At 34.5% G+C, this 14,320-nt stretch overlaps 1 protein-coding gene across 1 annotated transcript in view; it reads left to right on the forward strand.

Annotated features, from left to right (window-relative positions):
* The window catches only part of Map3k5 (mitogen-activated protein kinase kinase kinase 5), a 219,957-nt gene that overhangs the window by 112,284 nt on the left and 93,353 nt on the right, over nt 1-14,320 (forward strand). Inside the window, exon 9 of the mRNA XM_010626667.2 lies at nt 9,160-9,272. Coding sequence (XP_010624969.2) covers nt 9,160-9,272 — 113 coding nt within the window. The remainder of the gene's footprint in view (nt 1-9,159; nt 9,273-14,320) is intronic.

Below are 14,320 nucleotides of genomic sequence, written 5' to 3' on the forward strand. Positions count from 1 at the left end.
CCCCCAGAAGGTCTGCTCCACTTTCTCCTACCATTTCTCCTTTATTTGACTTTATATTTTGGGCTTGTCATAGAAGAGAAGCCATGTGGTATTTACTTTTCTGTGTCTGACTTACTTCACGTGGTACTCTGGTCTCAAAAATTAATCCATTTTTCTGCAAGTGACAGGAATTCCTTCCGAGATCTTGTTCTAATAATAATAATAATAATAATAATAATAACAATAACAATAATAATAATAAATAAATTGAAGAGGGTTATTCTACGCATTCCAGATCAAATCAGCAGGGTGATTCAGCACCAGTTTTCTGCATATGCTGTCCTGCTTTGCCTCTGAGTTATTTTATGAGTGATGATTTCAGAATTATCCCTAGAGACCCAAAGCACCATGTAATGCTAATTTAATTGCTTGTATCTCACCGAAAGAACCACAGCTGTTATATCACAAACAAGGAAAAATCAGCCAGATAGGAAGAATTTGACTTCGGTTTTTTCTTTGTTGGAAAGTAGGTCTCTTTAGCTAGAAATAATCAATTCAAGAATATTTCTTTTATGCTAGATTTTTGTTGAACATTTCAGTGAAGATACAGAAAGTGAACAGTCTTTATTCTGAAGGCTTTATCCCTCACCTGACATTCAAGGACTTACTGCTTTTAAAGCTACTTTGCAATCAGGTGACAACTTCAATTAATAACAAGGTAGTTCTTGAACAAGAACCTATTACTTCAAAAGCTTAAATGAGAAGTAATTCTTTTTTTTTTTTTCCATACCAGGGATCGAACTCAGATCCTTGACACTTGTGAGGCAGGTGGTGGAACCAATGAGCTAAATCCCCAGCCCTGAGAAGTAATTCATTTTAAATGTAATAACAGAATGCAAGAAGTATTACATTCCAAACATAATACTAAGTTGAATAATGTAAGATTTTTAGTCTTTCAACAAATAATGATACAATAGAAACAGTCAACGGGGTGGAAGTAATGTTATTATTCAGATATAGATAGAATTCTCTTAAAATAAGAATGTCCAGTTCCTTCCCTAAGATTTTTTTCCCAAAGTCTTTTCTAACTTATCATTATTCATGTCTAATAATCTTGTTTATTTTTATAGTTTTGTACTACTATTATTATACATTTCCTGGGTGCAGACTTTTATATTGTTCATGTTCATTTACCCTTTTGTTAATTTTTAAACTGAAATTTTCAACAGCATTCAATTTCTTCTTTAATGTATTTTTATGCATGCTGAGCAATATTGCTACAGCAGTCTTTTTGAAATACTAGTCTTTAAAGAGACTGATGAAATATATTTTGTGAAAAGCGCCATTCTTACCTATAGTATATCACCCTTTGTTTCTATTGCATGTTGAATACAAACTTTATCCTAAATATAAAAACAGTTTTATCTGCTTGTGTTCTTCCTTTTAATTTTTCCTGTGTCATTCAACTATTTTTACCCAACAAAATGAGAACAGAAATAGAAAGAATGAAAAATGAACTAAAAATGTGTTCTTAAACCCAAACCAAGAATAAACAGAGAAGATGACCCAGGCTTTGGAATCCAGCAGAACTAGGCTAAGTTCCTGTTTGAATACTTGTACCCTTCATGACTTAATATTTCTGTTCTTCAGTTTCCTTCTTGGCAAGGAATTCCCCCAATGTTAAAGAACTGTCAGAGCTAGAAATATTACACCTGAAGTGTCTCCTGCACTGCTTGTGCCTACAAAGTACTCAGTAGTTGGAGGCCGCTGTTATGTTTCTTTGAATATTTGGTATAAATCAGCTTTCTTTGATAGAGAATACCACCTGTGCTGTATCATAATAGCATTAGAGATACACAGGCCTGGTTGTATGTCTTAATGCACGTGTGTTCTAAGCATAAGCTTTGTGAGTCATTTTGTGGTTGTGCTATCTGTCCTTTTTTGTTGGCCTTTCCATAAGAGGCTGTTCCTTTAGGCTGGAGAAGACAGCATGGAGCAGAGTTGAACCATTTGCAAAATTCTTGACCTGAAATGTGGCATGAACAGGGGTTGGGATTTTCAAGTTGCACACTTACTCTAAAATGACTGAGATATCAGCTTCAGTGGAAGCAAAAAATTTTACTTTTTTAATATCTCCATGTATTTTTTAATCAAACTTGATACTTCAAAAATGATACTGAGAAAGTATACATAGAGAATTTGCACCAAAGAACTACAGAGTGCAAAAATTGGTGCTAGGAAGGATCGATGTGCTTTCTGTGTTCCAGTGAATAAGGTTTTTAGTAACAGAATGGAAAAAGAATCATAGATCACTTCTTCAAAGGAAACTAAACTCTCCCTAGCAAACAATTTCTCATGTAAAACTTTGTGTAGATAAAATAAATTCTACATAAGTATCATCCTCCATATTTTTACTAATGAATTCCAATTTCAATGACATTAAAATGTGACACAGCAAAGATGATATGCTGATCAAATTTAATATCGTGCAGTGATGTAGTTTGTGACCACAGTGGTCTCGTCAAGGTCAGGATTTAGACTGCCGAAGGAAGCAGATAGATCTGTGTCTTTCATAATTGCTATATTCATCACGTTTCAGATTGGCTCTTGGTAGAAGTATATGCATTCTTTCTTCGTCCCTCAGGTAATTACAGTCGTCTGCAATGTGTCAGGCATCCTGATGATTCAGGTACTGGAGAGGCATTGGTTGGCAGGCTTGGCAAGGTGCTTACACTTTATGGGGCAAATACATAAAAAGAATAATTTCAAAAGGTTTTAAGTTCTGAAACAAATATAGAACTATTTAGAGTTTCTATTTTTTTACTCATGTAATGCTGATATATGATGTTCAAGGAAGTATTGCTTTTCACTGAGGTTGTTCTATTTATTGGCATAAAGTTATTCTAAATAGTTTTTCCTTTCTTTTTAACGTTATTAGGATCGATACTCATGCTTCCCCCTTTGTGATTCTTATCACAGAGCAATAATCTTTATTCTCTCCTTCTCTCTCTTTTTCTCTCACTCTCTGATGAACTGTCTGCTGAGGAACTTAGTCAATTTTATTACAGTTTGCAAAGAACCAACTTTGGCACTACTGATGTTTTTTATTGCACATTCACGTTGTATTTTTTTTTTTTATTTCTTCTTCCTTCTCCTTCAGGGACAATGCATTCCTTTTCTAGATCAAGCTTGTAACATTGATTTTTCAACCCTGCTCTTTTTCCATTTATGCCCTTAAAGGTGTAAGTTGTTCTTCATCTCAGAAATTTTGATATATTGAATTTTCTATATTCAGTTCCATCACTTCTCGGCCTTTTGTCTAAGATTGAATGTAGTATCTATATTCAGTTCAAATATCTTCTAATTTTCTCTGTCATCTTTTACCCTTGGAAGTGGGTTGCCTAATTTCTAAGTACTATATATATCCCTTTGCTGTTCGCTAGCTTAATTCTGGTGTGAGTTTCAGTCCTTTGAATGTTGTTGAGAAGTGCTTTCTGACCCAGAAGGCAGTGCATGTCTATTGGTTGTAGCATTCCTGATATGCTGAATTAATTTAGTTAATCATATTGCCCACATCTTCTACACATGCTGATTCTTTTGTATGCTAAGATCAAATTGTATTAGTGCCTGTTAGCAGTGCATGCAGTTCACAGTCATCTCGGGAAGTGGGCACATATACCTAATACAACTTGTACCTTATTTAAAGTCCCTTTTCCCTTTCCTGCCCCCTTTTCTCCCCTTCCTCTCATTCCCCTTTCTCCACCTTCGTTCTTGTGGATGTTATTAATTATAGCTCATGTTTATGGCACATCATGTTATATTCATTGAGGTTATTGGATTCCTGTACATGGCATATATTTATCCTACTTATGTTCCCTTCCCTACCCCACGCTTTTCCCTTAGTATCTGAGACAGGGTTTTGTCTGATATTAATATACAATCACTACATCTTTATGTATCATTTCACTACCTGTACTCTCTCTCTCTCTCTCTCTTTTCTTTCCTTTCCTTTCCTTTCCTTTCCCTTTCTTTCTTTCTTTCTTTCTTTCTTTCTTTCTTCCTTCCTTCCTTCCTTCCTTCCTTCCTTCCTTCCTTCCTTCTTTCTTTCTTTCTTTCTTTCTTTCTTTCTTTCTTTCTTTCTTTCTTTCTTTCTTTCTCTCTCTCTTTCTCTCTTTCTCTCTTTTTTCTTCTTTGAGACAGTGTCTCTCTGTGTAGTTCAGACCAGCCTTGAACTCAATATGTAGCTGACCCCCAAGCTGACCTTGGCGGTCCTCCTGCCTCAGCTTCCTAAGTGCTGAGATTGTAGGCATGAACCACCATGCCCAACCACAGTACCTATATTTTTAAATGGATATATAATTGTGTTACTTGTTTATTTATTTATTTATTCATTCATTCATTTTGCTGTTGTTAAATCTAATTTGAAAAATCTCTTCTAGTGAGCAGGTTTAAGTCGCTTCTATTTAATATGGTAATAGGTGGGATCATGTCTGCCATCTTGTGGTTTTATTTTCCTATTGTCTCACAGATTCTTTGTTCCTTTTGTCTTTCCTCGCTTGTTTTTTAAATTAATTTAGCATTGTATTTTCTCTTCTATTAGCTAGTTAGTAATACTTTTTATATTACAGTATCTTTTAGTAGCCCCTTAGAGTTCCAGTCTGTTTCCTTGAATTTTACCAACTACTTTCAACTACTTTACTGTTTGAACAGTTGAAATAATAGATTTCAGGTCCTGTACGTTACATCTAGTCATTTGACAGTCATTCTTTCTATAATTCAGTGCTTCCAACTGGAATCATTTTCCCTGAATCTAAAATGCTGTTTGTACTTTTCTCATAACATTGATCTGCAGGCAACTAATTCTATCCATTTTTATTCGTCTGAAAACACCTTTTTAATGTCTGTTATTTTCTTTTGTTCTGAAGATGTCATTGCATTTTCTTCCAGCGTCCATACTTGGTATTGCAAAGTCAACCATCAGTTTTATTGTGTCTTTGAAGGTAACATACCCTTTTCCTCTGGCCAATTTTAAGATTTTTTTCTTATAAGCCAGGCACAATGGTGCACAGTTATGGTCCCAGCTACTCAGGAGGCTGAAGCAGAAGAATCACTTGAGGCCAAAAATTTGAGACCAACACTGGCAACAAAGTGAGACTATATCTCAAAAACTTGTTTTTACTTTTAAATGTTTTTCTGTTTTTTTGTTTGCTTCAGCATATAGAGTGTGATAATTTTCTTTGATTGCACTTGAATTTTACTGAACTTCTTGAATATATAGGTTGACATTTTAAAATATTTTTATCTCTATCTTCAGAGATTTCCTGTGTTACATATTCTGTTTTCTTCTGGGGATTCAAGAATACATATTTTGGACCATTTCACTATTTCCCTTACATCTTTTATGCTCAGTTGTAGGCCTTTTTACTCCTATTTCTTTGTCTACTTTAGTTTAAATGTTTTCTATTTGACATGTTTTTAGTTCACCCCAGCTATCTTTTGTTCTGCCTAGCCTGCTTTTATTTATTTCTTATAATTAATATAAGATCTGTGATATTTAGGCAGGTTTCAACTATATAACAGTAGTCTCCAGTTCAAACTGGATTTTAGGATTATATTTACTGATTCCTAAATTGATATATTTTGCTACTTTTGCTGCAATACTCTGGACTTTAATCCTTTATTAATTTTTATTACTAGAAAAGGGAAAACACTTAGTACTTGTAGGTGTCAAGCATTGTGCCAGGCACTTGGAAGACAGACATCATCGGATACTCACAGTGACCTTAGCAGAGCACAGTTCCATTTTACAGATGAAAAACTGAGGTCAATGGACATTAACTAACTTGCCTGAAATCATAGTTAATTGGTGAAGCTAGGATTCCACCACTGATCCTTTACTACAAAGCTCATATTCTTAGTTACAGCATCTTGCACTCTTAAATAAAACTCAGGAGTTCTTTATGATCAATAGGTCTTCCACTTCAAAACAGAAATCACCAAAAAGTCATAACCTTGGAAAAAAGAACGTTTTACATTCCCAAGTAAAAGGACCACTTCTGAGTCATCAGAGACACTATCTTATTTTATCAAGACCTCAATTATTGGTTTAGTTTTCCTAAAGAGAGCTCTGAATTGGCTCAGTATCAAATACTTTTACTACCTGCCCAACCATCATAGCACATCACTACATCATTATGATCCCCAAAATCATCAACTGATTTTCAAAGTAAATTATGACCTACAATGCATTACTTCTACAAGTTTCTTTCTAGAAATTAGATACATGGCACAGTAGAGTAAAACTAGATTTCACAAAGATGGTAAGTCTTAAATTTTGGTACAGTGTAATTGGATTGGCAAAGACCATTAAAGCCAACAACCGAAACAAGGATTATCTTGTAACTAAAGAAACATCTACCATCTCCTTCCCTGTTAGGAATTTAAGAAGGTCGCCCTTTTTCATTCAACAAACATTCCACCAGCCACTGTGCTAGGTGCTGAGGAATATAACTGTGAACAAGACAAACCAAGACCACATCCTGACTGAATACTTTTGCTTTAAATGATCTTGTTAACTACTACATGATAGTTGATGTTCTGTAGTAGAATTATTGAAAAAAAATATATATATATAATTAAATACACATATATATTGGAAAGTCAAAGTCATGTGGGGTCTCTTTTGGAAAGTTTCTTTGTGGTCAATGTGGTAGATATTTTTAATTCAGAGAAGGAAAAAAAAAGATAGTATCCAGGACTTTGGAAAGTCAAGTTAGCTGTCAAGTAACATGGCAGTTGGTGGCCAGCGCAATAGTTTTGACTATTAGGTTGCACTTGTGGGGTGGTGAGGTCATGACCATGACTGCAACCTGACTGGGCTGAGATGTGCTAAAGGATTCCCCCCATGTCAAGTAGAGAACCAGTTTAAACACAAACTATATTTTTCAGTCACACCTGGTGTACATTTTATGAAACAGAACAACGGACATCAGCCCCGTCCATTTTGTTGGTGGTAGGCACATCGGCATTACTCAGTTCAGCTAGCACTTATTGATTGTTTTGAGCATGTCTTGCTCTCTGCATCTTCCTTTCTGTATTGTTAAGAGTATTCTGTTCTTTGATAGCAGAAAAATGCAAATTTTTTGAAAATGTTTCTTGTCTTGATCTGAACTAGGAAAGTGTATCACTTCTTTCTTCTACACCCATTTTTAATGGCACGCTTTGTCTCTGAACAGAGGCAAAGACCTTTAAGACTTTTTAAAAAAAATTTCCTGTGTTTTATTGATGTTAAATATTTCAAATCATAATATTTAAATTTTACCGTGATTAAATATGTGGTTTGAGTGATTTAGTGTGTTTTTTATAGTGTTGCTAAATTACAGATTTAAGATTAAAACAACAAAATGTACTGGCAATATTTTTCTTCAGAACCATTTGACCACATTATTCCAATAAAATATGTTAACTAATATTCTTTTCTTTTTTTTCTCATTGAGTTTATTGGTACATTTTAGGTATACAGTACAGTTACATTCATCATTGGGATCTTATACCTTTACATGACAGGTCTTGGTTCTCATTTTTTTCCTCTTATCCCTGCCCTCCCTTCACCCCCTCCTCCCTTCTCTATTTACAAATACTTTATTTCCATTTTTTCATTTCCTTATGTTTTTTTTCTTTTCCCTTATTACCTTTTCCCTACCCTTCCCACTTAGGGTTAATGAGTCTAAGAGTTGTAAATCCTGTCTTTCCTTGCCATGACTTTAAATGTCTGCAGTCCAGGTGCATTTTCCATTTTAAAAGGGAAATATCTATATTTTGAATGAGATAAAAATACTTTTAATCTACTATAGTGATACAGTTGGAAAGTTTTAAAAATTATTCCATGTGTACATAACTATCAGGGCCAACTAGTTAAGGTTAATACTAATTTGATTTTTGTTTCCAGTCAGTGACATTTGTTCTACTTAAAAGTAAGATTCCTAGAAGAGGTACAAGATCCTCAATATTCAGAAAAATGTATTTTTTGTTTGATGTTTAACTTATTTTAAGCTATTGGAAATTTCCAGAACATATGAAAACCAAGAATATAATATATACCATTGTGCCCATTAATACTATTACTATTCCTGTATTTCATTCGCACAGTTATGATTTAAATAGGAGTAGCCTCAATGGAATTGCAGTATATCTTTCCCAACATAGCCATTTTTTTTGTATTGTCAAATGATCATTTATTTGATATTTCATCTTGATAGCTTCTTTATTCTGATTATTTCTTAAAATGAAGATTTCACTTTTCATGAGTTTGTCTCAGGCTGAATCTATTAATCACTAGGGTATTTAATTTTCTTTTTCTTCTCCATGCACCTAAATGAAATAATATTGATTATCATCGCCTATTTAATGATGCATGTGGGAAATCCTTAAATAGATCCTAAGAAGCATCACCTAAAAAATACAGTGAATATTCAAATACTGAAGTCCTCTCAGATGTTGACATGTTTTCAAAGGTTGATAATTTCATGCATATTTAGAAAAAGAGTTCTTGTACTGTTTGAGCCAACATTAATATGCAGAGGCCCCACTTCTGATTTTCTCAGTTTCTTCTGGAATTGACTTTTTCTTATTGTTGTTGTTGTTTCTTCATCACTCTCACGGAACAGGTCCTTTCGGTGTGTTACCAGATGATCCTCCTCAATTCTTTGTATGCTTATGGGTTTCTAAAAACCGCTTTAAAAATGTGTGCAGGATTTTTATTTAAAAAATTTTGTTGCATAGAAAGACACATGTATTCACATACTTCTAGTAGTCAGTTGAAAGGATTTTTTTTCTTTTCAATTGAGTTTATTGGTACATTTTAGGGATACAGTACAGTTACATTCATTGTTAGGATCTTGTACCTCTACACGACATGTCTTGGTTGGGAGGTTTTTTTTTTAATCTGCGGTCATTAAGTTAAGGGTAAGTTAAGTAAGGGAATGCAAGGAGTGGGGAACGAGAGTATGCAGTTACTTAAGCATTAAATCCTAATAGCACACTAGGTTCTGGGGTGAAGGCCAGTGGAATATTTTTTTGCTTAGGCACTGGAGTTATGCAAACAGAAGCTATTGCACACCCAGGTTTCATGACTGAGAAAGTAAACTTGTGCATTTGATTCTGTTGTTTTTTTTTTAATAGGTACAAAAAGGCATTTGAATCTGAGCCAACACTACAGTCAGGAATTAATTATGCGATCCTCCTCCTGGCAGCTGGACACCAGTTTGAATCTTCCTTTGAGCTTCGGAAAGTTGGTAATTACAGCTTGATACTTTACATGGAAATCCAGAAGCTAGTCCCAAACTTGGTACAAAGAAAAAGAACCATTAATAAACAGATCCTTTTGCTTTCTATCTGGTCTTTTTGGGAACAAGTTGATTACACAGATCTCCTTGCTTGGTATTTCGTACTATAAGATTAATTTAGTTTTTAGCTTATTTTACCTATTTCTACAACCACCTGGTTAATAGTTATCATTCCAGCTCAAAATAACACTGATGATTCAGGCTCTGCATTCAGCTTTCAACTCCCAAATGAGGTCAGTGTTTTATGGACTATTAGGAATGTTTCCAATTTCAGATTATGCTTTCCTGGAACTTTTTTCATAAACACTCTATTTTCTTTTTGTGCTTCTCAAACACAGATACCCCTGTGATTTCATCGGTGTTAGACATAGAGCCTCCAAAGCTCCCAAAATAACATGTCAAGTACAGGTCAGGTAGTGGCTGCTCACCTCCAAAACCATCTCTGAATTGTAACCATTGATCAAATGTGCTTTTGTCTCTTTTCTCTGTAGACTTTGTCTTAATTGTGACCCTTTTTGGAATTTAAAGAAATTAGGGCATCTTTATGGGTGTATTTTTAAGTGATTATCTTTGTTTTGGCTTTGATAATACTTTTAAAAATATTTTAGATACTAGAATACCATCTATGATAATCACATCTTATTCTCTTGAATGTCTAACCATCTCCTTTCACAGAACTTTTCCAACTCCTGGAGGAGTTATTATTACAGACATAGAAGTCTTTGGCTTTACTTTTCAGAAAGGAAAAAACATTAATTTGAACAAAGTTATGCATTATAGAAGAAATTTTCACTTTAGTACTTATTTTGGGGGGTGGATCTGGGGATCGAACTCAGGACCTTGTGCTTGTGAAGCAAGTGGTGGAACCACTGAACTAAATCCCTAGCCCTTCCTTTAGTATTTTTAACTGGAAAATATTTTGATTAACTTTTCTTTCTGAAAAATGAATCCTGAGCTTTTAAAGCATATTTAGGAAGGCTTGGAATATAAAAAGAGTTAAGATGTGGTATGTGCATGTACGAAATCCCTATGGTGAATGTAATCATTACATACTGCCAACATGTACTAATAGAAAATACCATAGAAAAAATAATAAAGTATTCATACATAATAGGGAAATTTTTGCAGGTAAATAAAGGCTCAGCATAATATTAAGTACTTTTTAAAAATCCCAGTCTAAAAAAGTGGTAAAATACTTATTGTCACTGGAGTATAGTGGTATTAAGGACATCGAACTACTTGAAAAAAACATCTGTTGTTTTCAGTACTGAGGATTGAAGCCAGGGGCACTCTACCACTAAGTTACATTTTATTTTTTACTTTAAGACAAGGTCTCAGTGATTTTGTTGCTCAGGTTGTTGAAACAATTTTTTTTGGCTGATAAATGAAATCAGAAAATAAATTGCAACTTGCACTCTTTAGAAATTATAGTAAGACTCTACAGTAGACATACTATTTCTATATCAATGGTCTAAACACAATTTTTATTGCTCTATTCCTGGACTCAAAAGTGAAGTTTTGTTGAAGTCATTTGCATAAGTAGGTAAAGCAATATACTTATTCTAAGTCTCATTTCTAATATAATCTAATTAAATATATGATTGAGACACTCATCTGGGATGTAAGGAACTGTAATATACATTCAAATTAAGCACACTTTAACTTTTTCCAAGAAAAACTCATAATATATGTTTAAAAAGTATTTGAAAACATATAACATTGAATTTAAAACTTTGAAAATTGTGTAACATACACAGATTTAAGGTATGACTCTAGTGAATTTATAGCTATGTAAGAGCTAAGTTTTAGTTTACTGAAATACTGTGATAATACACTCTACAATGTGTGCTGTTCAATAATAAAAAATAGTTAATGGTTTAGATTCTATTCAGTCATAGATTATGCTAATCAAAGTAGGTCAGTGTAAAGTTAATTTTTATATGGTAAGATAGGATTAAGTGGATTTTCAAGGAAAGATATGTTAGCTAAATAAATTAATAGGCTAATACAGTAGTTATAGTTTATATTGCAGTTTTATTCTTTCTTTAAGAACTCTAATCACATTTTCTAGTAATTTATACCTTTTCCCATTTTTCCTGTTGGCACCTTGAAGCATACAAATTAGTCTGAGTTACTGAGTAGTTATAATAATCAGACATTTCTTTATGAAGTTCTCTGAGCTGCTTTTCCAAATTTTGATTTATTTTTTTAAAGGGAAAAAAATCAAAAAATGAAATGTAATAAGATGAACCCTAAATGTGAAGCTTTCTAAACATATTACATTTAAAATCTCTAATGTTAGAAATTGTTCTTTGTTGTCCTATCTGTTGCCCAAAGACTATATTAGTCTGTTTTTTGGTAGCTGTAATGAAATGCCTGAGGCTAGGTAGGCACTCTAAAGAAAAGATTTCTATGTCTTTAGCTTTGAAGGCAGAGAGAGACCAAGATTGGGAGGCTCCATGATTGGGCTGCATCGTATTGTGACAGATGTCATCACAGCTGGAGAGGGAGAATGGACCAGAAGCCAGACAGTGACTCAGGGCTCAGGCAGCACCCCCTCCCCTCCCCTTCCTTCCCCTCGGCTCCACCTCCTAAAGGTTCCCACCCCTCCCGACAGTACTGTAACAGGCACCGTGCTTCCAACACAAGAACCTTTGGGAGATGCATTCACACATCCAAACCACTCTTAGTTTTAGCTGTATGTTTGTTTAAAGTTATGACTAATTATTTTGTGGATCTGTGTTTTGCTCTCTCTGGTTTCAAAGTATCTGATGTTCAGACCATTTAGGACTAGGACTTAAAAACACAAAACCACATTTTACATACTCTATTTTAAGCTAATATTTAAATTAATATTCAAACTTTACATAAATAAAAGCTGATTCTCTCACTTTCTGTGGAAGTTTTCAACTACGAGACATTTTATGGGAGAGAATCAGAATTATAGATTTGAGTCTCCAACCATAATGGTGATATAATAAGAAAACACTGTGTTTGGAATTGAGACAAACCACTATTTGAATCTCATTTTCAGTATTAAAAATTATGGAATATAAAAATTATATTACTAAATGTAGAAATCCATGAGTCTAAAGGTAATTAAGAAGAAATAATCAAAATAAAAGCAAGCCCATCACTAACCAGAAAAGAACTTCTTCTTTTTTTTTTTTTTTAAGAAATGAACTTCTAGCTGGTCATGGTGGCGCAAGCCTGTAATCCCAGCACTTGGGAGGCTGAGGCAGGAGGATTGCTGTGTGTTTGAGACCAGCCTGGTCTACATAGTGAGTTCCAGGTCAGTCTCAAGTACATAGTGAGACCCTGTCTCAGAAAACAAAACAAAACAAAAACAAACAAAAAAGAAATGAACTTCTTTATCACCTATTGAGGTGGCCAATGTCCCAAACAATTGGAATGTATATGGAAAAGAATGGAGTACTTTACTCTTCCTTCCTTTTTAGGAAATACTATAGTTTATTTGGTTGATGAAGTACAACTCTTCTCGAATTGTGCTACATAGTGTATTCTTCAAGAGAATGCATTCTTACTTAGTTAATAAAGCAGAAAGTGTGACTGTTAGGAAGAAAGGGAAGAAAAAAAAATATGAGTGCAACAGGGCAGGTTTATTTCAGAACAAACCTGAGAGGGAGCGTCCTGGTACTTAGGCCAGACCAGTTCACTTGTGCAGGCTACACAGTCCTTTAATAGGGTCGTAAGAGGGAGAGTTCAGTGAGAAGGACTTGTGGCTATCTGCCAGGGACAAGGCCTGAGAAAGCAAAGGAGGTAGTGGTTGCTATTGTAGCAGAGCTGAATAGTGGAGGTGTACGGGGTGCAGCTGTGCTTGGGGTGGGGAGGTTTAAAGTGGTCTCTGGCCAGCCTAGGCTGGTGGCAGTCAGATTCCTTCAGGGATAAAGCCAGTAATGATTTTGATGTCACAATAATTGATTCTGACATGGATAGTCAACTGGAACTAAAACCATTAAGTGAAAATGTTTTTTTAAAAGATACATCTTATCATATTTACATGGTACCAAAGCTGACCCGAGCTTGCGTTTTAGTCACAAAGGAACAAGTGTATCTATCTATACAGAGGGGGATCCAGCTGATAGTGACTCAAACACATATCACTATTTTAAGCAGTTATAATTATTAGTGGGGTGGCCAGACATGTGCTTCCTGATAGGATGAAGTAAACGGCATCCCCTGTGAAATTTTCTCATCACAAATGTTTAACTGGAATCTTAAGATCTAACATCCACGGTTACTATGTGTATGGAGTGGGGGGACTCAGAGGCACCGAGACCAAATATCAAGAATTAGTCATATTCTTAACTCCATTCCTACAGGATGAATATCTTCATAAGAAATAGTTTTCATATATGATATGCAAAGAACATAAAAGCTCATGCACAGAAGAAATACAACTGTATGAAAAGAGAGTCAACCTCAGTGATTAAAAAAGCATTGTTTCTTTTGTTCCTCTGTCAGATTGACAGATAAATAGGGTGTGGGTAAAAGAGCATTGTCAGATGCTCCTAGCAATAGCGTAAGTTGTTGTAATGTTCCCTAAGGGCAGTTTGGCAGAATACACCAACACATAGGACCTATTCTCTGCTCCCAACAAATCTTTGCTCAGAATTTTGTAAGGAAAAAACTGAATAAATGCATAAAGCTATGTGCACAAGAATGCTTATGGTAATAAATGGGCATCCATCTACATTTAGGCAAATAAGCTGTCCTGAAATACTATTTGCCATTAAAAAAAAATTAGGCATTTAATCCAGTCGCTGAATGGCTGGGTGTCGTGATCATGTGACAAAATTATACCAAGGCTACTAAACAAATAGCAATGTTAGCAATTTCAAAATCTGAAATTTTATTTTAAAGCTATTATAATTTCAACTATTAAATGTTTTCATACTTGTTATTTAAAAATTTGACATAGTTCTCTGCTAGATCAATTCTGGGCTTATTATCTTGCATCTATGCCATTAAAAAAG

The sequence above is a fragment of the Fukomys damarensis genome, unplaced genomic scaffold (assembly GCF_012274545.1).
Source record: "Fukomys damarensis isolate Sample0158 unplaced genomic scaffold, DMR_v1.0_HiC HiC_scaffold_14, whole genome shotgun sequence".
NCBI lineage: Eukaryota > Metazoa > Chordata > Mammalia > Rodentia > Bathyergidae > Fukomys > Fukomys damarensis.